General features: G+C 38.9%; 1 protein-coding gene and 2 non-coding genes across 3 annotated transcripts; 2 read left to right on the top strand and 1 right to left on the bottom strand.

The window, feature by feature from the left end:
* Nucleotides 1-377: 377 nt before the first annotated feature.
* LOC6634593 (putative metabolite transport protein HI_1104) lies at nt 378-18,188 on the bottom strand. Its single transcript, XM_002058058.4, has 3 exons — nt 17,709-18,188; nt 2,113-3,464; nt 378-1,121 (listed from the first exon to the last, which is right to left on the bottom strand). Exons 2-3 carry the CDS (start codon nt 3,446-3,448, stop codon nt 847-849), a joined length of 1,611 nt encoding a protein of 536 aa, XP_002058094.1. The 5' UTR covers nt 3,449-3,464; nt 17,709-18,188; the 3' UTR covers nt 378-846.
* On the top strand, nt 13,823-13,895 carry TRNAF-GAA (transfer RNA phenylalanine (anticodon GAA)). Its single transcript has one exon. It is a non-coding gene; the product is annotated as a tRNA-Phe (tRNA).
* A 3,237-nt stretch (nt 18,189-21,425) lies between the features above and the next one.
* Nucleotides 21,426-21,498, top strand: TRNAF-GAA (transfer RNA phenylalanine (anticodon GAA)). The gene has a single exon. It is a non-coding gene; the product is annotated as a tRNA-Phe (tRNA).
* Nucleotides 21,499-22,890: the final 1,392 nt, after the last annotated feature.

Genomic DNA, 22,890 nt, shown 5'->3' with positions numbered 1-22,890 from the left:
TACATACATATGGATTTCACTAACCAAATTAAGTACAAATGGGAGGATCGCTTGGTACGAGACACAAAAACATGGGTAGCATGGTAAGCTTGGACGCAACCCAAGGTAGGTCTAGAGGGTTGGTCCACAGGGCTTAAGACTAACTGGTCTTTCGCTTAAGACTAAGTCAATTTTTTACAAAAATTCAATAAAAAAAAATCAATTATATTACAAAAGAACAAAAAATAAGTTTAATAATAATAATATTAAAAAAAAAAGAAAGATTTAGAAGCTATCGAGCATGACATACGACTACTTGAGTTGTAAAAATCGATTATATTATTAAAAAACAAAAATTAATTTCTTAATTATAATAATAAAAAAAGAAGCAATTAGCAGCTATCAAGCTTGACATACGACTATTTGCGCTTTTCATATTTTTTTTTTATTTATTTTTTTTTTTTAAGTTTTAAAATGTTCGCAAATGGAAAATTTGTTGGCTGTAATTTATCCAATTTGTATATTCTTTTCTTCAGCTAAGTTTTTAAGTTTAAAAATTTGCTGAATTTCAATTATTTTTGCATTGGAAATTTTGTTATATTTTACAAAATCAAATTCATATTGTTTTCTTCAGTTATGCTTTTGTTGAAGTTTAAAAATTTGCTGAATTTGAATTTGAATTTTTGAAAGAGTTTACTGTCAATGTTCGAAGCTTTAGCTAATCCTAACATATTTATGTATTTCATTTGTGCTGAGAATATCATATTTTTTACAAGGAAAAACAAAAGCACTTGTTAAGTAAAATCAGTTTTGATTTGTTTGTCTGACGAGGTTTTTTTTTTGTTTTGTTTTGGGCTCGTCATAATACTACAGTCTGCTGCTCTCGGCGCCATTGTGACGCGGCTGCGTCGATTGTGACTTCTCGTAGCCGTTGCTGGACATCTGAAGGTGCTGCGGCAGCTGGGCGGGTCGTCCGTTCGAGGGCAGGGTCTCGTCCACACTGAACACCGAGTTGTCATGTCCGTGCATTTGGCGTGCATTCAATACCGCATCCGGATGCGTCTTCTGTGACTCCTGCTCCGTGGCATTCGGCTTGGCCTTGCCCTCGAGCAGGAAACAGGTAATCAGGAACAGTATAGAGCCTGTTGTGGGGTGAAGCAAGTGTACAAATTAACATCGGCTGTGGGTTCGGGGTAGAGCTGAGTGCCGCGGCTGTTACGGCTCGTACCATACCACGTGAATAATAACCGTTGAAAACGTGAAACACGTGATGGACACAATTATTGATAATCGCCCTATCATAATCAATTATTCATATATGTACCTAGCAATAGCTGTGAAATGCTGCCACAACAGGTGAGAAATTATAAATATTAAACTATTATAATGTCTATATGCGCATATTTGTTCCTCCTCAACTTTGGGGGTGGTGCCATTCCGTACCCCAATTTCCTACAAGTATTTTAAATTGCAAATGCATTTTACATACTTAATTTTAGGTCACATTCTTCCCTTTTTCCACTCGCCAAATTGAATTGTAAGGTCTCTATTAAGATCCGAAAAGAACGTTTAACGGTTGCATAAGAAAAAAAACAGAAATTGGTTGGGAATAAATTTCTCATGTCTGTACTGAGTACAGAGTATCTTCTAGCCGGACACTCTCTCAAGCACTTCACTTTCTTTTTCATCTTTCTACTTTCCTCTTTTTTGTCTGATTTTCAATTAATGCACTGCTTGCCTATAAATACAACACTGTGCGTTCCCCTCCATCTTCCAGCTGAAAGTTTTTATTCCTACGCAGGGGTCACCCAATTTTTTGAACTTCCTACTTTCCATTCAAGTCACGTATTCCAGTGGAACACGTATTTCAGCATATATCTCTGTTGGTTTCCAGCTCAGCTAACGCTTAACTTTCTATTGTTTTTTCATTTTTCTGCTAGGCGGCAACGCCAAGGAAACAAGTGGACAAGCCAAATTCGGACAGTTACAGCTATTGCGTGGTGCTGCCAGATGTGCTAAGTGGCAACACTGAAAACATTTAAGCTGCTTGTTAATTTTAGCAGGCAGAGAAGCAGGTTAACAAGAGGATAAAGTCAATGGAGTATAAATAAATGCAATTATTGAGGTACTTACTGACGCCGTAGAAGCCGGCATAGAAGATCATGATGGAGCCGCGATAACCGATGACCTTGGCGACAGGATCCACCAGAATGGGCAAGTTGCCGCCAATGTTGTTCATGACAAAGAGAAAGACGCCAATCGTCGAGGAGCGAACGCGCAGCGGCACAATCTCAACGACAATGGCAAACACGATGCCGAACCACATTTCGGCAAAAAAGTAGCTCAGACCGAGCGTTATCATTGCCCACAAGGGCTCAAAGTAGACGGAACCAAAAGCAGGCAGTGTGGCAATCAATTGGCTAATGGCCAAAACAAAGGCACGCGAACGGATGCCCATTTTGGCGACAATCTTGTCGGAGACAATGCCGCCGACAACAACGCCGACGCTGCCAATGCCAATGGTGACGGCGAATAGCCACCAGCCGAGATCCACGTCCGGGAAATAGGTATTATAATAGAGGTCTGCATTGTAGGCAAAGGTCATGCCGCCGCTGTGACGTATGGATGCGGCTATCATTAGCATTATCATCGCCGGACTTTTGATGACCTGCCACAGAGTGACGGGTTTGCCGCTAGCCGAGGTGCGATCGCCCTCGCCAATCGATTTGCGTTCCGGTTCGCGCAGCGTGGTGCCCGTCAGTCCGGCCACAATGATCGTCAGGACACCGGCGCCCAAATAGCATACACGCCAGCCCATATCGAAGAAGTTGAGCTTGGTGATGTAGCGGCCGACGGGAAAGGCAATGCCATAGCCGCCATAGATGCCCCAGTTGAATATGGCCATGACCAGGGCGCGTTTGTTCTCCGGAAAGATGTCGGACATGATGCCCGTCGCAAGTGGATTACAACCCGATTCACCGGCAGCCATAACCATGCGCAGCAGCACCAAATGCCAGTACTCCTTGACGGTGCCCTGCAGCAGAATGGCAATGCCAAAGATGATGGTGCACACGGTCAGCATTTTGACCCGATTGTATTTATCGGCCGCAAAGCCCATAAAGACGCCCGCTATGGTGAAGACCAGTATGAACGTGGGCCCGGCCAATATCTGATAATCGATGCCCAGTCCATTGTAGTTCCATTCGCAGTAACCAGTGCCGTTCATGTCCAGCGCATAGCAGCTGGTCTCGTTCTTCACATCGCTGCACTGGGTGACCAGCTCGTGGCGCGTGAACAGGCTGCTGTTCTGCTGGCACGCATGATCGCCATAGTCCAGCTCAATGGCCGTCTGCTTGGATGTAACGCCTATCAGATAGTGGCCCAGTTCGCCCAGTATATAGCCAATGGTGAGTATGCCCAGCACATAGCTGCTGTAGAAGCCGCTCAGTTTCTCCAAGATCGGAATCATCCTTCGGCTGTCAGAGCTGTTCAACGAGATGGAATAGTTACAGGGGATTAGAACTCTGCACTGGTATTTCAATTGATTTGTCCCAAGAGCTCGTCTTCCAGCTACAAACTTGTGTAAGGATTTCTCTAGCTCTGGCAACCAATCAATATAAACAGATGGAATATAAAAGAGCTACAAGGTATTGGAACATAACTCTTTATTGGTATTCCACTCCGTAATCCCAAGGACTATATTTGTCTTGGTAGAGTTTCAAAAGATAATTTGAACTGTGGATATGTTTAAGGTCTTCCTATCCATCTACAAGCTATGGCAAGGATTCCTCTAGCTCTAGAACCCAAATAAGCATAAATAGTTTGAAGACAGGAAAGGGAACTATGACCTCTATATTGGTATTCCGCTCGGTAATCCTCAGAACCTCATCTACAAAATATTGTTAGAATTCGCCTTATGCTACCCTAATAAATTGAAGATAAGGGAGTATAGTCTTTGGGTGGAGACCTAACATGGAATACTATCCGGTAATGTCATTATTATTAACTACAATTTTAGTTTTTTTAAAGGTTGGCATTTGCATTTTTGAGTATGCCTTTTATGCTACACTAGGAAGAACTAATACTCAATGATTATAGACTGAAACTTAAGGAGTTACACAGAAAATGTAGAGCTCCGCAATGCTATTCAAAACGGTAATCCTTAGACCTTAATACAACATATTGTGCCAGGATCTAGGATACATAAAGGATCTACGATACATAAAGACTGAGGACCCAAAAATCCACCTTAAGAGAGCCTCAAGTAAACATGGACCTATTTGAAGCTAATAATTTGCCTACTTAATTGGGGCAATTCTAATGTATTCTCATCTATGGAAGATGTTTCGAATAAAATCTACCAATATATTTCTTACCCTATACTCAAGATCTAATAGACTTAATGAGACTCGGAAAAGGTATACGACTAAGTAACTAAAATGCACCTATTTTTATCAAGGAATTCTTGGAATCAATTCTTCTCTATAGAGGAACTGATAAGCAGTCCAATCGAGTGCTCTGCAATTGGTATGCATCTCAGTAGCTGGAACAGAGAACAGAGAACAGATGAAAGGCAAACATGTGAACTGATGATAGACAAGTGGCATAAATTAAACTGTCTATCTGGGCATTTTGTAATCAGGCAGCGACAAGCGTGCCGAACAATTATAATTAAAGGTAAATAATCATCGGAGCTTGCCTTTTAATCAGCCTTGTCACCGGCGACTGACGATAACTGCAGCCACAATGTTGAGAACAAATTAATTGATCCCAAAAGTTCTGGAGATCGTGACTTGACTTAATTCAAGCATGCGATTGAAGTGAAAGTGAAGCTGAGAAGAACGTGTTGTGTGTCCTCAACAATATACCCTACACCAGCGAGCCATATAAGCTGAGTCGTCGCATTCGTTAAAGCTTTCAAGCAAGCTTTTAGGCTGAGTTTTAATACAGCAAAAATAAAGCTTGCACACGAAATTATTGCAGCTTGTTGGCTTCGGAGCTTTTGACAAAGCTTTCGAAGCTTTGCTCGAGTTCAAAAACAGCTGCAAGTCAGGCGCGGACTATGGATTTATCGGGGCCCAAGGGTTTGAAGAATCTTCCACTAGGTTGAAGTGGGAAGCCCTTGAGAAGGTTATAATAATTACTTAAAGCTTTAGAATGTTCGAAAGCCCGTAAAAAGTAACTTGATATTCAATTTTATTAAAGCAAACAAGTTACTTGGGCAGCTGTGAAATAGTTTGCGTGTTCGGAATCCGAGCTAAGACTGGTTATCAAGTCAACTATACTAGATTAATTATATGTAACTTCAAACTTGTTCTAACAATAAAATTTGAATAATCATAGCCCAAAATCATCTCATGATTGTTAACTCTATTAAAATTGAACGCTGTTCGAACTCGACTCAAAGTTCGGTACGTAAACCCAATTCCCAAAACCCGCGTCCATGGTTGAGGGGTTTGCTTCCAAGCTCGGTTTACCATTTTGCATTACTCTAAACTTGAAATTGGGCGAAGAGTGCGAAGCCAGATTTTAGCTTATAGGTATACATATATATTATATATTCTTGATCAGGTCAATGTCTGAATTAAGGAAAACTCAATTGTTGAGCCTTGCACACTGCCAGTTCGTTTTTAAGCCATGCTAATTTTATGGAGATCGGACTCTAAGCACCGAGGTTAATTAAGCATGCATTTCACATGCATAGCATGGGGAGAGGCGAAGAAGAAGCAGCAGAGCTGCATCAAAAAGTTTATAAGGTAAGCATATATTCTCCTATAAATTCATTTTCGATTCGATCGAACCCCGAATGGAGTTCCCTTTAGGAAGAGCAAAGCGATTTTGCAATGGCACCTGTAGAGCTCTGGTTTTGAATAGAGTCTATAGAGCACTAGAGAAGTCTATATATAGATTTGTGAAATAATTAGATTTGTGAAAGGCATCTGAAACATTCTTGATGGTCGTTACTTCAAGGCATTTATCGGGCGTAGTCGTAACGCGACGTTTTTATGATTTATGAGTTGTATTGTGAGCGAAACGGAAGTTTTTTTTAATCTCTAGACAAAAGCAAATGCGAACGCTGTTGTCTGCTCGACTAGCCGATACCCTGCAGGCAATTATACTCAACTCTAACTCCAGTATAGAGTTGTATTAAGAGTTGCTCGACTTTTGGATTGTTTAAATATGTTTTTCACTCTCTTTTCTTGATGTCAATTTTGAGAAGAGCGACAAAAAGGTAATACAGGGTATTGCAAGCGCTTATAATATTCTATTTCTAGCTCTGACGCTCTCTGAGCTCCTTGTTTAGTTTCTTTGCCTGGCCTAACATGCCCCTTGCCTGTCTTTACAGGGTAGTCAAATTTAATGTGCGCATATTTTGAAGTTCAATGTCAAGACGCAGTCCATCAATAAAACAAACGCCCCTTCAACTTCTTGTCTACAAAACCTGCCTAAATCAATTGTTTTTTTTCGCTTCTCTCTTTTTGGCTCAAATGCCATTAAGCCAACTCTAAACAGACACACACCACACGAACAGAACAAATTCGCGTTGTTCCCACAAAGCAGAAGAATAAAAAGCACTCAGCTGTAGACGAAGAGTATTAACAATTAATTTTTAGCTCTTTTTAATACCCCGAATTCGGTTTAATTGTTTAAAGGGGCATATTTTTGTTTTTAGCTTATCTTTTCTTTCGATTTCTGCACACATTTTCATTATGGATTTTGCGAATTCATCTGTCTTCGATAAATCCATTCACCTTCCGTGTATCGATAAATATCGATTTGGCGAGCTCAACTCTCTTTCTATAACTCCATTCACTTTATGTCGATAAGTATCGATTGTACGAACTTCTATATATGTTCCAAAATCTCCACAAATTTTTGTAATATTTATAATTATCGAATTTGAGAGCTCATATAGTTTACAATATATCCGTCCATTTTCTTAATAGCGATAAATATCGATTTTTGAGGTTCTTTATTTTCGATATATCGATTTGAATAAGCATTGATTTGGCGTTTGTGTGGGCAAACATGAAATGAAGTTGAACTATAAATGACAGGGGCTTATAGGGTATTTCCAAGTCGTGTTTTCCCGACAGGAGCACACTTGCATATTTTTTGTAGTTTTTTTTCCGATTGTTTTCTGTCTTCAATCAATCAAGTTTCTGGCTAATTTGCTTGGCATGTTTTCAGTGTTTGGCACCAGCTAACACCTCTCAGATACCAACACTTGTAGCCGTATCTAGGCATAACCAAATAAAGAGAATAAAACAGAGAAGTATCTTTTACATTAAGTAGCCAAGGTCAGCAAAGGGTACAGAACGCAGCCATGGCCAAAGGCTAAGTCACAGTTGGCCAAGTATCCAAGCGATTATTGGCAATGTATCTATGCCGCTTTGTATCTGTCGGATATGCGTCAAGAATGCGGATGCTGGCAATTGAAACCAGTTAAAGAACTAAGCGACAATAAAGCTCTGTAAAAAGCGTCGAAACGTTTCAATTTTCAAGTCGTTAAATGCTTAAAATTAGTCAGCAATTGCCTCGCGTCACAGATCCCAGCTGCAAGGCTTCTGATAGACAAGCATTTTAATCTGTCAAAATACGACCCATAAATGGTAAGTGGTACGAGTACGAATTGCCTCTGTTGTAAGCCCAGACATTGGCATTTTGTTTCCTCAATAGGTTTTACCCAACCCGAACATAACTGGATGTCGAATACCCGTTCCACTTGGCTCATGAATACGCAAAAAGCGCTCTCATCTCAATTTGGGCCAAGCGCTCGCTGCGAGTCACATGATCCGCGGCAAAGAGTCGTTGCTCTTCACAAACGACGCTTAGATACTCTCACTAAATGTGGTCGATAGCTATGCTTGTTATTATTTTAACAGCGCTTGTTAAAACACATATCAAAGATAATTTAAAGCTGTCAATAAAATACATGTCAGTTCGCTTAAAACGAAGACCACACCACAATCCTACACTATTTTGGGGGGTTTGAACTGGCATTCTTTCTTTTCTTCATGTGTGGAAAAATCGCGAAAAACATTTGTACGAAACCAAGCTTCCTCGTAGAAATGCGACTCAAAGATTTTGTGGATAAAGTTTTAAGTTTGCATATATGATTGTTTGTCCATAACATACATGCATGCATGCATGCTTTGTATATATATAACATACATGCATGCTTTGTATATATGCAAACATGCATGCATGCATATATATAACATACATGTATGTATGCATGCATGCTTTGTATATATGCAAACATGCATGCATGCATGTACATATGTTATACATATACAAAGCATGCATGCATGCATGTATGTTTTGTATATATGCAAACATTCCTTGTCAACTAGCATGAAGATTAACAGGAAGATGTAATCCGCTATAAAAAGATTTTAGAACCTTATGTTAAATGTGCTGTCAGTTAAAGATTAAAGTGTTATAGAACCGCTTGTCAAGTAACATGAACTTTGACTTATGCGTCCGCTATTAAGAGATTTTCGAAGGTTGTTGCTTTGCTTGCTTTCTCATTTCAAGATTGAGTTTAAGAACTTAATTTCTCGTAACATCAACTTTGACAGGCAATCGAGCAAGCGTGCATTACTTGTACACTAACATGAGCTTTAACAGGAAGATGTAATTTGTCTGCTATGAAAAGGTTTTTGGTAGGTTGTGCTGAATGTTATCCCAGTTTGAGATTAAAAATAGTTAAGAACTTTTTGTCTCGTAACATCACTTAAAGCAGCTTAACTTTAAATATTGACAGACAGAGCGTACGGCAAAGTAAAGCTACCCCGATAAAATGAAAGGAATCGGATTGCGTGTGGGATTACGAGCTGCGTGCTTATCTAGTTTTCAATGTCAAGGCGCGAAACGGTACGCACCTAAGCCAAGCAGAGTAAACCAGACCAGACATTACGAGAACGGCTGCGTGACTTGCCGCATTGCCAATTCGCCGCGTCGCCCCACTCGCCGCAGTCGCTTGCCATTGACGCGCGGCGAACAGCAAATTTGTGTGACGCTTTCTTTGCCAAGGTCAGCTAAACATAACGTGTGCAGTTATGCATGCGCCGGGCAGGGGAAAAGGCAGCTATGGTTGCTTTTGAAATGCATTGAGGCGTTAAATTTTTTGAAGCGATTCCCAAACCGAAAACGCTTACTTAATATCTTCTGCTTCTACAATTTATGCTTGACTCGGGCGAACAATCGACATGGAATTGTGTGTTAAGTGCAGCTCAGCCCCATTTTAATATTCCATTTGTCATCTAATTTGCATTTAATTAGCGGCAAGCGCAATTACCAATGCAATATTTTAATGGTTTCTATTTTAGTTTTTTATATGAGTTTTTTTTTTTTTTTTTTTTATATTTACTATGCAATTATTTTGCAGCTCGCTGACCCCATAAACTAAGTGAATAGCTCCATAATTTTTGTTTCATACTTAAAATCAGTTGACAAATTCTTTCTCAGCTGAAAAAGCATTTGCTTCTTTTGCACTGAGCGAAAAAAGGAATACTAAGAGCTGAGAACAAATTTCGATTCAGTTAAGTCGCTTGATAAACACACAACATGACCTTAAGCCAAAAGCTTCTTTAACTTTTCCAAAATCGATAAATATCGATTTGTAGTTTCCGCTAGAAATTAGGCATTATTTTCTACTAAACTGTTCTTGAAAATGATCGATAATTGGCAACATTTACTAAATATCGATATTTACCAAAGACTTTTAAGCCAGTTTCTACGAATATAAGAGCTGTACAATTCTGATAATGTACTCTTCAAGTCAAGAATAATTTTCTTCTTTAATACCCGCTTGTCCCTAACTAGATTCTAAATATTGACAGACCTGATTATTGGATAATAAACCCAGTTGAATGCCTTCTTGAAGGTTTAAGAGGTTCATATAGTTAGAATCTTTCAGAGTATCTGCTAGTCTTGCTTATTTAAAATTTTCTTAAAGTGTAAGCTACTCATAAGCACACTTTTCTCTCTCAGTGTAGCTGCTGTCAGATTGATTGACTATCTCGCATGTCCGGTCGATATACGCTACAACGGCCGCCGCCCACAGCAAGCTGCTGGCAAATTGCAACCGAGTTGCAAATGCAAAGCCAGATGCAATCCACAGACAGCGACAAGCCAGAGTCAAGTCATGCGCGCACATTGAGGCTGGGTACTGATACTTGTGCATATTCGTGACAAGATTGGACCAAGTACACGGACACGGACACGGGCATAGATCAGAGCTCGATACATTCTATTCTAAATACTTTCAGTCCAAATATGCACACTCAGTTTTTTAAGCCAGCTAAAAGCGAATGCGATTGCAAAAAGCATTCACTTTCAGGAACTTTCACTTGCGCCAATAGAAATCCCACCTATTTTACCCAGCTACGTGATTTGTTTAGAAGCGATGAAAATCATCTCATGTATAATTTAAAATAGATCTCAATAAATTACTTGGCAATGCGAATCAACTCAAAAAGAATGACATTTATATTGCAACAGCTTTTCACCCATTTTCCACTGTTCGCAGTGAATATCGCTCTAATACACAGCTTTTGCTCCTACTTAACTAGAACTTCATATTTGGCACTTTGGAGTTAACAAAAGATCCCAAGTTAGCTTCTTCTCATCAAGAACTTCTTTGTATCGAGAATTCTTCTCCTATTTCAAGAATTCTGAATTTAACAAATGACTTAACTTAAACTTCAACATATATCGAACTGTTTAGTATCTACAAGGGGGTTTTCCTTCCTTTATGCATCAAGCCAAGCCATTGAAACGAGAAATCTCGCTTGCTTTATATATATATATATATCAACATCATTTACAGGTCTTCAACATTTAGCTGAGTCACTCTGCAGTCTGTCTGCGAGAGACGTCTCGCGTTTCCCCATCCAGACGATAATTGGGGCTCTCTTATTATTGTTATTATTTTGTTTCTTGTTTTCATTTTTTTTTTTTTATTCGAATAGCTTGAAGCACACATAACGTCTGTCACTCCGAGCCGGCTATTAGCCGAGCATATTGCTATATTAACTAACTTGGCTAAAAATGCGGTTTAACATTGATTGAAGCAGAGTTCCCCCACCCCAAGTTGCCGCTGCTGGGTTTATTGCAAAGTGCCTGGCAACTGCTCGTATTGTTGTAACCGCAGTCAAGGTTAACCGGCGGCTGCTTTGGCCATTGTGTTGAGGCGGCTAGCGAGAAGAGCAGAGGCACTGGCAGAGGAAAGAGGAGAGGGAGAGTAGAGCTGGACAGGGGCAAGAGGGCGTGCTGTTGAGGCGTACGAGCTGGCAATGCGACACCGTTGCATGCAAATATTAATGCAAAAAAAAAAAAAGAAACAAGAATTACAATTGTAAATTTCATATTTTTTCACTTATTGCATTTAAACGCCAGATGGCGCTTTGTCTAGTCTCGATCAGCTGCGCATAAATCTTTATTAAATCAGCGCGACAGACCAAAACGATGAGCAGGTGTCGCAGCTGTGCCACAAATTAACAGCCACTTTAGCTGGCGGTCAAATTGCAAATCGCTAGTCTTTAATTATCTTCTAATTGCAATTCTTCTTCTTCATCTTCAACTAGAATCGAATCAAAGTCAGCAAGCAGTACGGGAACTGACCCAATAAATCTGTTCGCGTCTTGAGCTCCGGCCCTGGCTGTTGTGTGTGGTCAGTAACAGCTGCTGACATGTCCCCGTTGCGCAATGCAAACCGGAAAAAAACAAAGCAACACACAACAAATTAAAACAAGGCCAAGTCCCAAGTCCCCTACCCCTGACCGCCCCCCCCCCTCCCTCTCTTCTGTAAACCCGTAACACTGAACCATAAATCGATCAGGCACTTGATCAGCACATTATAACCATATTGGCGAGATTCATTTGCATAACTGTTTCGTATAAATTCCAACTCTGACAATGTGTTACAAGGCATTCAATCTATCAAGAGCTTAACACGCAACACAAATACAATAATATCTAATTATCTTCCATATATATATATATATATATATATATATATATATATATATATATATCTATATATTTTCTATATGTACAAAAGAGTTCGAACAGACTCAAAGAACTAGCTAGAAATAGTTACTGAAGCTTCCTCTTGCATCGTATGTGAGCAGCAAGATGGGTCTGAGCGTCGGACCAGCAAGTCTCTGGTTGCTGGTTCAAACACTCGAAATATTGCATGATTCTGCATTACATTTTGTATATTTTTGTCTTATTCAATCGCTTGACTTTCAGATCAAAGTTGAAGGCTCGAGCCAGCGCCAGGCCTGTTTGAGCGTTGAACCAGCAAGTGGCTAGTCGCTGGTTCAAAGCTGCAGAATTATTACATTTTCTTCATTTTTGTCATATGCACGATGATGATGGAGGATCGAGCCCTCGCCGGGAGAAAACTTGACAAAAATGCAGACTTTTCGCACTTGCAGAGTTTTCTCTAGCTAATAAAAGATACATAGAAATATTTGATCTTGACTCTTGGAGCTTTGTGTTGGAAGCTAGCAGCAGGTGTTGGGTATTTACTGGCGACATTACATAAACAAGAACAAGTCTTGGCCCGGTCTATAATATACAAAACAAGTTGGATTAGATCACAGATGCTCACTTGACTTTCCACTGACTATAAGTATATAATATACATGTAACCGAACACATCAGATCACAAATTCAACAAACAGTCAGTGGAAAGATTGCAAATATCAAATCGAAAAGATGAAATACTACAAAATTTGCATCCAAACGATTAAAAAAAAAAAAACATTTCGAAAAGCTTAGCTTGTAGATCGCAGAATAAAATCTATATTTAGCGACAGATAGAGTTGGGTTTTTGCTGGAAGGGGGAACTGGAAATTGTCAACAGGTGTGAATAAGCTGTGAAATCGTGAACACGTGGCAACCCTTATATGCTTAACCTGATGGCAACGCTGACACAGAGCGAAAGAGAGAGAATGAGGGAGAGAGGGCGAGAGCGAGGCATAAACGGGTTTTAGTTCAGGGTACATTTTACTTAAAGGGCGTTTAATTGTTTAAATGCCCGATATTTGCATAAATTTCTAGTTAAGAACTGAGTCAGTAAATCAGACAGAGAGAGGGAGAGACTGAGAATGAGAGAGACACAGAGAGAAAGAGATGTTAATGTAGAAAAAGCACAAGTCATGCCCGTCTTTGCAAATATATATTGCATATTTGCTTAGTTCTAATCGCATCTGAAGTCGATCGAGTCGATCTGTGAATCGGTATAACCCGAATTACGGGCCAATTACGACGTCTGCGCATGTTCCACAAATGCAAATCAAGGCGGACGACAACAGCGCACCGTAGAAAAACAAGAAAAAACGGCAAGAAAAAATGCACACCGAAGCGTATATACCCTAACCAGACATATCTATATCTATATCTATATCTATATCTATATCTATATCTATATCTATCTATATCTATATCTATATCTATATCTATATCTATATCTATATCTATATCTATATCTATATCTATATCTATATCTATATCTATATCTATATCTATATCTATATCTATATCTATATCTATATCTATATCTATATCTATATCTATATCTATATCTATATCTATATCTATAGCTTTATTGAATAAAAAAAATAAAAACTTTTACCTAGGCTTTTACTATGCTCTTATCTCAACCTGAACTTTTAGTCTATTTCTATGTGTAGAACATGCAAAATAAAAGATTAGCCAAACATAAGTTCTTATCGCTGGGGCTTGTGTGTATAGACATGTATAGACAGAGTGCATCGAATTGCTTGCATGGAGGATTTGAATTAGTTTAAACCTCACTTGACCCAGCGCCGAAATAGCTCAGTTGGGAGAGCGTTAGACTGAAGATCTAAAGGTCCCCGGTTCAATCCCGGGTTTCGGCAAGCTATATCATTTTTAATTTCCTAAATTTTGGTCTGAATTTCGTAATATTCAATGCAAATCGGAGCCGTAAAAAACATTTCTTTATAAGAAATTCTTAAATAAAAATTTTTTACTATAGTCATCAAAAATTGTTTGGATATAGTTGTGTGCTGGGAAACAGGGAAAGATACTAATCTTTCATCTTCTCTGAAGACTCTGTCTTTGAACTTTAAAGAATTCTTAATATGCATGCATCCATGCATGTATGCATGTACGTACATATGTATGCATGCATGTTTGCATGTATACAAAGCTTACATGCATACATGTTTGAACAAACAGGCAAACATATGCAAACTTAAAACTTCGCCCAACAAATTTTCGAATCGCATTTTTACCAGGAAAGCTTTGATATTGCGAAAAATGAAAAATACATCTTAAATGATTTTTCTTATAGATCCTTGAAATTGAATTGAAGCGCGAAAATTCGAAATTCGCGAAAAATCTTTGAAAATAAGTTTCAGGCCGATCGAATGGTAAACAAAAAAGTTTCATACAAATATTTTTCGCGATTTTTCCACACATGCGAATGGAATTTCCTTTCGTTTATTTATTTTATTTAGCTCCAAACTCTACTATATGCTTCCTTTAAGGCCCCACAGCACCTGTACCAAGTTTCCCGAGTCTAGACAAGCGGAGAGCTCAGTTCAGTTGGGCTGGACTCTGTCAAAATTATACTCACAGAGTTTGACAAGTGTATTAGAAACTAATATTGAGAATGGCAAGTTAAATGAGGCAAGGCAACAAGAAAAATAGAGACATTAATTATACTTAATTAAAATATAATTGTTTAGAGCTGAGAGTGCAGACCCTATAGCCCGACCGACGGACCGCGCACACCTGCTGATCGCGAACGGGTCAATAAATTATCGATAAAAGCCACAGTTAGTTAGACATATAGTTAACAAGCAGTTCGATGCATACAAGACTCAGGTTTAGCACTAATTGCAGAACTATCATAATTAGAAACCGGACCGAGCAGGCACAGCTAGCGTGTGCGAGTACTTTTCTTGGGTGCTGTGCAAATAATTATGCCACCCGGGCAGCAAGGGAGAGTCTAATATCAATTAGGCATCTAATGCTCTAATGATCTGTTGTTGTTTTCTATTTACTGAAAAAGTAAGAGGTTGTGCGAATTTGCAAATTGCGAGCTCAACTAATGGAATCTCATTTGACATCTATTGAAATGGATTATTCCCGCAATTAGAGTCGATTAGTTCGGAATGCAGTTGCTGTCACTTTTTGTTAGCATCACATAAAGTCGCATAATCCACAAACAAATTAGAAAGAACTTAACTATTTAATAACTAGGCCTTTCTAATATAATAGAAATAGGCGACATTCTGATAAATAATCGATCTGTTGTCTACTTAATAACCATTCTATTTGTCCTAATTGGCTTAGTTTAGTGAATGGCTTAGTTTAGTGAAAAATAGTCTAATTGTCGTCTGATAGTTTATCGATAACGATTTCGATTATTCAATATTTCGATTACAGTATATCGATAGTATCTCATTTCAATGCGTTTCACATCGTATACTAGAATATCTACTCCAAATTCACGTCAATTTCCATTTGAAACACGTTCTGATCATTTCGGATTCATTTTAGAGCATCGATAACGATGTCGATTATTCGATATTTCGATTATAACATATCGATAATATTTTCTTCTTATCCGATTCCTTATAGATTCAGTCGGAAGATCCATTTCACATTTCATTCGTCTTTCAACAGCGATTATTTATATCGATAATTTATATTACAATCAGCATTTCAATATATATATATATACCTTTCTCAATTAAACATTATATTTCGATGCAGCTATGTATAGAACATTTCAGAACATTTCGATTTTTTCTAATACTTTTCGATACATTGGGCATACGTATATCGATTATTATCATTCGATTAACAGAGATCAGAATCGTTTTTGTTATCGATATATTAAACGTGTCACTTCGATTCCGATTATTTAGCATATCGATAGTGATGCAATTGCCAGCTGGTTTACATGAGAATTCAACATTAGCATTTCACATTCACCTCATTTAAATGAATTACGCAAAAAATCAACGCTGAGAATATCGTTATCGATTAACATATCGAGCAAAAATAAAGCCCTATTTGATTGGCTATTTAAATTGATTGCGCCGCGACTTCACTTTTCCCGCTGATTTCACTTAGCTGATGGAAATTAGCAAAACCATATAAATTATGAATCGCATGTTAATCAAATGCAGTCACACTTATGCAATGTAATCGATAAATGCACAGATTCGTGACGAGTCTCTTCTCTAACAGACTATTGTGTATGAGGGAGAGAGGCAGGGAGAGCACTTAAGAAGCTGCTTAAAATTGCCAAATGTGAATTTGAATGCGAATGAATAAATGTGTGTACATATTTGTTAAATGCCTGCCAGCATCTCAAACAAATGTCGAATCATTTATCTAACAAGTTTTGCTCTGTTCCATTGATGAGTCCCACATCTCCAGACGTCAGATACACATCTGATTGTTTCTTTGCCAGCTTCCGCTGATAAGGCGCTTGTCAAATTACTCGAAAATTTGTCAACTGTGTATTTGTAGCTTTCGATATCGCTGATTGTCTTCGACTTATTTGTAATTTGTGTACAAATAATTTGCTCTCAACTTGCGACATTGCTTTTGGCAAATATTTAACAGCAAATGCAACAAATTAAGTTAAGTAAATTGCTCAAAGTTCATAAAGTGACTATCTTGATTGTGTGTGCGTCATTTTTGATCATAACAATATATTCCGATATACTTCTCCAAATGGTTGCATTGGGCTTGTCTCAGCGTTGCATTGTTTCAGCTTTTGCTTAAGCCAAAAGCTTCTTGTTTTAAGTTTTTAAGCAATTTTTTGTCAACTTTAAAGACTTTTGGTATCATAAGATATCTATGGATCAATATATACAGTAACAAGAGGTAGAATTTTTGTGCTAAAATCCAAGAGAAACATTTTTGAGTCTCGTTCAAGTCCGATTTGTCTTAAGCTGAGAAGAAAATTCTTGTTTTAAGCACTTTTCTGCCTCGTTTAGGCTTGTGCATTTCTGCAATTGCAATTTTGTACTTAATCCAAGCTATTTGTACTTTATTTACTCTACTTTTGCTTAATTTAAGCTATTTGTACTTAATTCAAGCTGTTTTTCATTGTTTGTTAAGTCAAGTCGAAGTCTTATTGTGTTCTAAGAATTTGAAAACTGAGTAGCCAGAATTGCGCTTAATAAATATAAAGAATATAATTTATGTTTTTTTTTTTGTTTTTTTTTTTTTTGAGATAATTTTTAAGTATTAATTTTGTTCAAGCATTTGAAATATCTTGCTCAGTTAAGCTCTTGTGGGTTTAAATAGCCTGATAATTTCTCATTTTGTCTGGTATTTTACCCTCTTCTTCCTCCACTCACTTTCATGTCTTCAAAGTAAATCCCAACTAATTAAAGATCGTTATACGCCTAGCTAAAATATCTGCCTTGAACTCTAGTTAAGCTGACAAGAGCTTTGCGCTTGTCCCAAACATGAATGTTAAATGTTTTCCAATTGATTACGCCCAGTTAAACAGAGGCTCATCTTGAAAGCTGTGGCTGATCTGCGAAGAGCTTTAACGGTTCACTAGGCTAAGCTTTTGTGTGTGCCTAACCTCAATTCGGGCGCGTTTGCGCTTCTCATTAACTTCAACTTTGGCCTCAACTGTGCGATCTTTGATCTTCTTCAATTTCGTTTTTTATATTCTACAAATAAATTCTTACACTTTGTTGTTGTTGCAGTTGTTGCTGTTGTTGTTGTTGTTGTAGTTGTTGTTGTTGGCACTGACACACAAACGCGCAGCGTTTTCCAAAAAAAAATTTATATATATGAATTACTTGTATTATAAACAATTTTTCTCAATCAACTGGTTAAATGATATTCAATTGAAACGCGAACGAAACACGCAATGAAAAACTGTTTTTTTTTTTCTGTTTTTTTTTTTTTTCTTACAAACGCTGTTCAATTGTCGCGCGAAGATAACGGCGCTTTACTTAAACAGCAAGAACAAGAACGTATGAAAAAAAAAAACTAAACACACACAAATATTCTTGCTTGTAAGAAAACAGAACACGCGAGAAGAAAACGGAAATTATTCAAAGTCCGTTAGTTTGTTTTTGTTCGCCGCGTACGCTCTGCTTCTTGCTGCCCCTGGTGCCTGCTCTTGGCCACGTCCAATTGGCTGCGTTTTGCAAACAGAACTAAAACGCGGCTTCGTTCGGCGTCGGTTTTTAAAAAGGAAAACTGCGCCCAAGCCCAAGCGTCGGCGTCGACGTCTACGTCAGCGTCGGCGTCACCGTCGCCGCTAACAATACAATAACAACGACAACAATAATTTGCAAGCCAAAGCCAGCAGTAAACGAAACGAAACGAAGCGAAGAGCGCGCGCGACGAAGAGAGCGTGCGTGGCGCTCTCTTTGTTTAGCGCCTGCTGCTGCTGCTGGCTGCTGTTATTTGTTGTTGTTGTTCTTCTTCTTCTTCTGCCAGGCCCATCAATTAGGTCCGTTTGCAGCGAAACAGCGAAAAAAATACCAAAAATAGAGTAACAACAAAGGATTCGCCGTGCCTCCAAAATAAAACGACGGCGATAACGTTCGGCTGACGAATACGCAGGTGGGCGAAGAAGATTCGGCTGCGGCGACGGCGACTGCGACTGCGCCGCATTCTCGCCCATGTTAGGATCAATAACAAATGTTAAACATGCGCACAGAGATCGGCGCAAAGATAAACGCCCAAAAACAGGCGACAAAATTGCACAAATTGTCGCATTAATTTGCAGCGAAATTAATATTATTTTAAAATCAAGCACAATTTGTTATATTTGTGTGTTGTTGACTGCGTTTTTGTTGGCCGTTATTCAATTGCTCATAACGCACGCTTCGCAAACAAATTGCAAATTTAAATGCAAATAAAAGGCGAGGGATAGTGAGAAGGGGCGAGCGGGCGGGACTGGCCAAAAGAAAACCAGTTCGGATTGTGTAAAAACCACGCAACATTGTCGTCACCTGCTCGTAGTTCCCCTCAATTGTTAAACAACAACTCTAGCTGAATCATCATCAGCATCATTAACCTCAGCATCTTCATCATCATCATCGCCAGCGGCGTCATCATTATCAGCATCAAGAGCTAGCAGCTCGACGATTTTAGGGTTTCCGCGTAGCTGAGGCTCTCGTGTTGCCACGCCCAGCGCTCACAGTTAGTTCTTTGCTCGACTTTCGCAGAAGTCGTTAAAAATAACAAGCGCAAAACAAAACAAGTAAGAGGTTCTAGTCGGGCGCTCCCGACTAGGGGATACCCTGAACCCTCTTCTTCCAACATCAAATGCATATATACATATATTCTATTTTAGAAGTAACATATCATGTTTCGTGACTCTAGCTCTTATTAAAAAACGGGATATCGATATCGATTTTATCGATTGCTTAGAGACGGATTATCGATTATCGGAAACAAACTTGATCCGCACAGGCACTAGAAGCACCTACATCTTAAATTTCAAGTCTATATATGTTCCGTGCGGAGTTATATCGTTTTGGAACGTCATATCTCCGCGCGGAGCTATGTCGTTTTAGAACGTCATATCTCCACGCGGAGTTATGTCGTTTTGGAACGTCATATCTCCGCGTGGAGCTATTTCCCGAGAAAAGTTTCCGATTTTCGCACAGACCTCTATTTCGAAAAAAACGTCGATTTGGGTCAAAATTTTGGATTTTCTTTTTTGGTATGGTATAAATGGTATAAAATTCCAAAATCGGACATTATTTGACGGAAATATTCCAAAAAATCATCAAAAAGGTTGAATTTACGAACGAATCGGTTTTTTGTCAACAACATTTTTCAACCCATCGATGATTAAATTGATTGAATGCCAATTGATGGTAGGGATCCGTACGCATTCAAAAAGGTATAACATTTTAAAATCGGACATTATTTACCCGAGATATTAAAAAAAAATCATCAGAAAACTTCAGAATTTCGCATCGACATCGATTTTGGAATAAAACGTGATGATTTGGAAGTAGTTATGTCGTTTCGAAACGTCATATCTCCCCGCGGAGTTCTGTCGTTTTGGAACATCATATCTCCCCGCGGAGTTATGTCGTTTTGGAACGTCAAATCTCTGCGCGGAGTTCTGTCGTTTTGGAACGTCATATCTCCGCGCGGAGTTATGTCGTTTTGGAACGTCATATCTCCGCGCGGAGTTATGTCGTTTTGGAACGTCATATCTCCGCGCGGAGTTATGTCGTTTTGGAACGTCATATCTCCGCGCGGAGTTATGTCGTTTTGGAACGTCATATCTCCGCGCGGAGTTATGTCGTTTTGGAACGTCATATCTCCGCGCGGAGTTATGTCGTTATGGAACGTCATATCTCCGCGCGGAGTTATGTCGTTATGGAACGTCATATCTCCGCGCGGAGTTATGTCGTTTTGGAACGTCATATCTCCGCGCGGAGTTATGTCGTTTTGGAACGTCATATCTCCGCGCGGAGTTATGTCGTTATGGAACGTCATATCTCCGCGCGGAGTTATGTCGTTATGGAACGTCATATCTCCGCGCGGAGTTATGTCGTTATGGAACGTCATATCTCCGCGCGGAGCTATTTCCCGAGAAAAGTTTTCGATTTTCATATCTCCGCGCGGAGTTATGTCGTTTTGGAACGTCATATCTTCGCGCGGAGTTATGTCTTTTTGGAGTTCCTAAGATAGAAAAGGAACTTAAATACAGAAAACTTAATTACAGAAAAGGTCGCAATAACCATGCTGTTAAAATGCGAAGCAGACGCGCATGAATGTGTGTTTTTTCATGTATACAGAAATTCTTAAAGATGCTGCTCTATTCAATTGTGCAGTTGCAAATTTTCTTTGATGAACTAGTTTTCAAATATTCTTCGATGAACTAGTTTTTGAATTTTCTTAAGCCAGAAGGAGCTAGTTCTTTAATGTTCCTGCACTAGGTGGAACTAGTTCTCAAATGGTCTTGAATGAACTGGAAGGAACTAGTTCTCAAATTCTCTTGTACTATCAAGAACTAGAGCTAGAGAATTAGTTCACAAATTTTCTTGGAGGAACTAGTTCTCAAATTGCAAGTCTCTCGCTCTAATGGTCTCAAAGGGGACTTACGAATATGGATATTACGACTCGGCTCAAGATTATGTGCCTGAGTGAACCCTTTTTCCTTGAGTGTGCCTCAAATGAATCAGATATCAAATAAAATATGAAAATATTAGACATTCACAATATTTCGTTGATTTGCCACTGCCAGCAAGCGTCTTATCGCATAGAACATATAGCTACTATATAAACCTAGTACAAATACCTAATATATAAATATATATATGTATATGCACTTATCTACATTTATATTCGTGTAGTTGAGTTCTATTGGCTTTGGTTTGCTTGCTTAGCGAACTTGGAATCGTTTAAGCCGCCCTAAACCCAGCGCCGAAATAGCTCAGTTGGGAGAGCGTTAGACTGAAGATCTAAAGGTCCCCGGTTCAATCCCGGGTTTCGGCAAGCCTTCAATTTTTTATTTCTGCTCTTTTTTTTTACTATTTTGCCCGATCACCAGATTAACTAGCTAATCTTATAAAGCGCTAAAAAGTTCTGCTTTTAATTAAGAACATAATAAATATGTATGCGAGTACAGTGAATGCTCGCCAATTGTCAGCTTTCGTTACTATTTTTAAATACAACAAAAAGTAAACATTATTTATATGCCATATGCTTCATTTTTATTCAAAAACTATTTAATATGTGCACCGAAGTTTGAATACCCTGTAAATTATGTATCTTACGGTACTGTGGATGGGCGCAAAGAATTTTAAAGTTCGTTCAAAGCTGAAAAACACATGAGTTTCTCATTTGCCAACAAGTTTGATTAAAGATTTTGCAGGAACAAAAATAGAATCGAATTTGATATAAGCCTAGCTAGTATCTGTCTCGACACTCGCTTTGTCGTGGTTCAAGCTAGCCAGTTTTCACTGTAGCATAGTTCAGCTGAGTGTCGGAAGGACCCTTTCGACTGTAGCGCATGTCCTTAACAAATGGTAATTCCCCGCACAAGGGCATGTCAAATCCAGTTTCCGTTCACGTTGCGTTCTTTTTGGTTCTACTCTTTTCTTAAATGGGCAATTTTTTTTTTACTGCACTTGCAGTTGCAGTTAGCTGTGGGCTGGGTAGGGGGCTGGAGGGGGAACCTGATATGCCCTGCCCAGACGAAGACTGAGAACTCCGAAGCCCGAAGACTGAGAACGGAAGACTGAGCTCTGAAGACAGCAGAACGGGTTTGCCAATGGGCGAAAGGCAAGTTTTTATCATTTTTATTTTTGAACTTTTAATTTTTTAATAATTTTTTCATTTAGTTTGTTTATTATTATTTATTTTTTGCAGCTATTCAAAATTGTGTAGCTAATTCTTGTTAAGTTTTTATTCGATTTTCATATGCAATTTTTCGTTGTGTGCTACGTGACGTCAAGAACGAAGAACGGGTTTGGTCTAAACTAAGTTGGTAAGGGTAAGGGTGCAGGGTAACGGGGGAGGGGAAGGTGGCTCTTGGCCCGTTGTGTGGGTGGGTGGGCTTTTGGGTGGCGTCGCTGTTGTTGTAAGTCTTGCTTGAGCGATTCTCAAGGCGATGCTCGACCCGTTTTTTTTGCTATATGCAGTTTGCAAGATACCTTGATTTGCAAATACCCTAGCATAGTGAATAGAGGGCTAGTTCGTTCAAGGGGTCTGCAGCCTAGCCCGTTGTAACTGGACTCTCCACAAATGTGTAAATAGAAGAGAATTAACCTAATCGATCAATTATGAAAATTCGATTGTATATTCCAAATTGTGTATAGACTTTTCCGATAACAATCGAATTGAATAATCGATCTTGCAAAAAAATCGGTATATATATATATTTCG

This window comes from Drosophila virilis, chromosome X, assembly GCF_030788295.1.
Source record: "Drosophila virilis strain 15010-1051.87 chromosome X, Dvir_AGI_RSII-ME, whole genome shotgun sequence".
NCBI lineage: Eukaryota > Metazoa > Arthropoda > Insecta > Diptera > Drosophilidae > Drosophila > Drosophila virilis.
The sequence above is the reverse complement of the archived record's forward strand: the minus strand, read 5'-3'. Positions and strand labels throughout refer to the sequence as shown.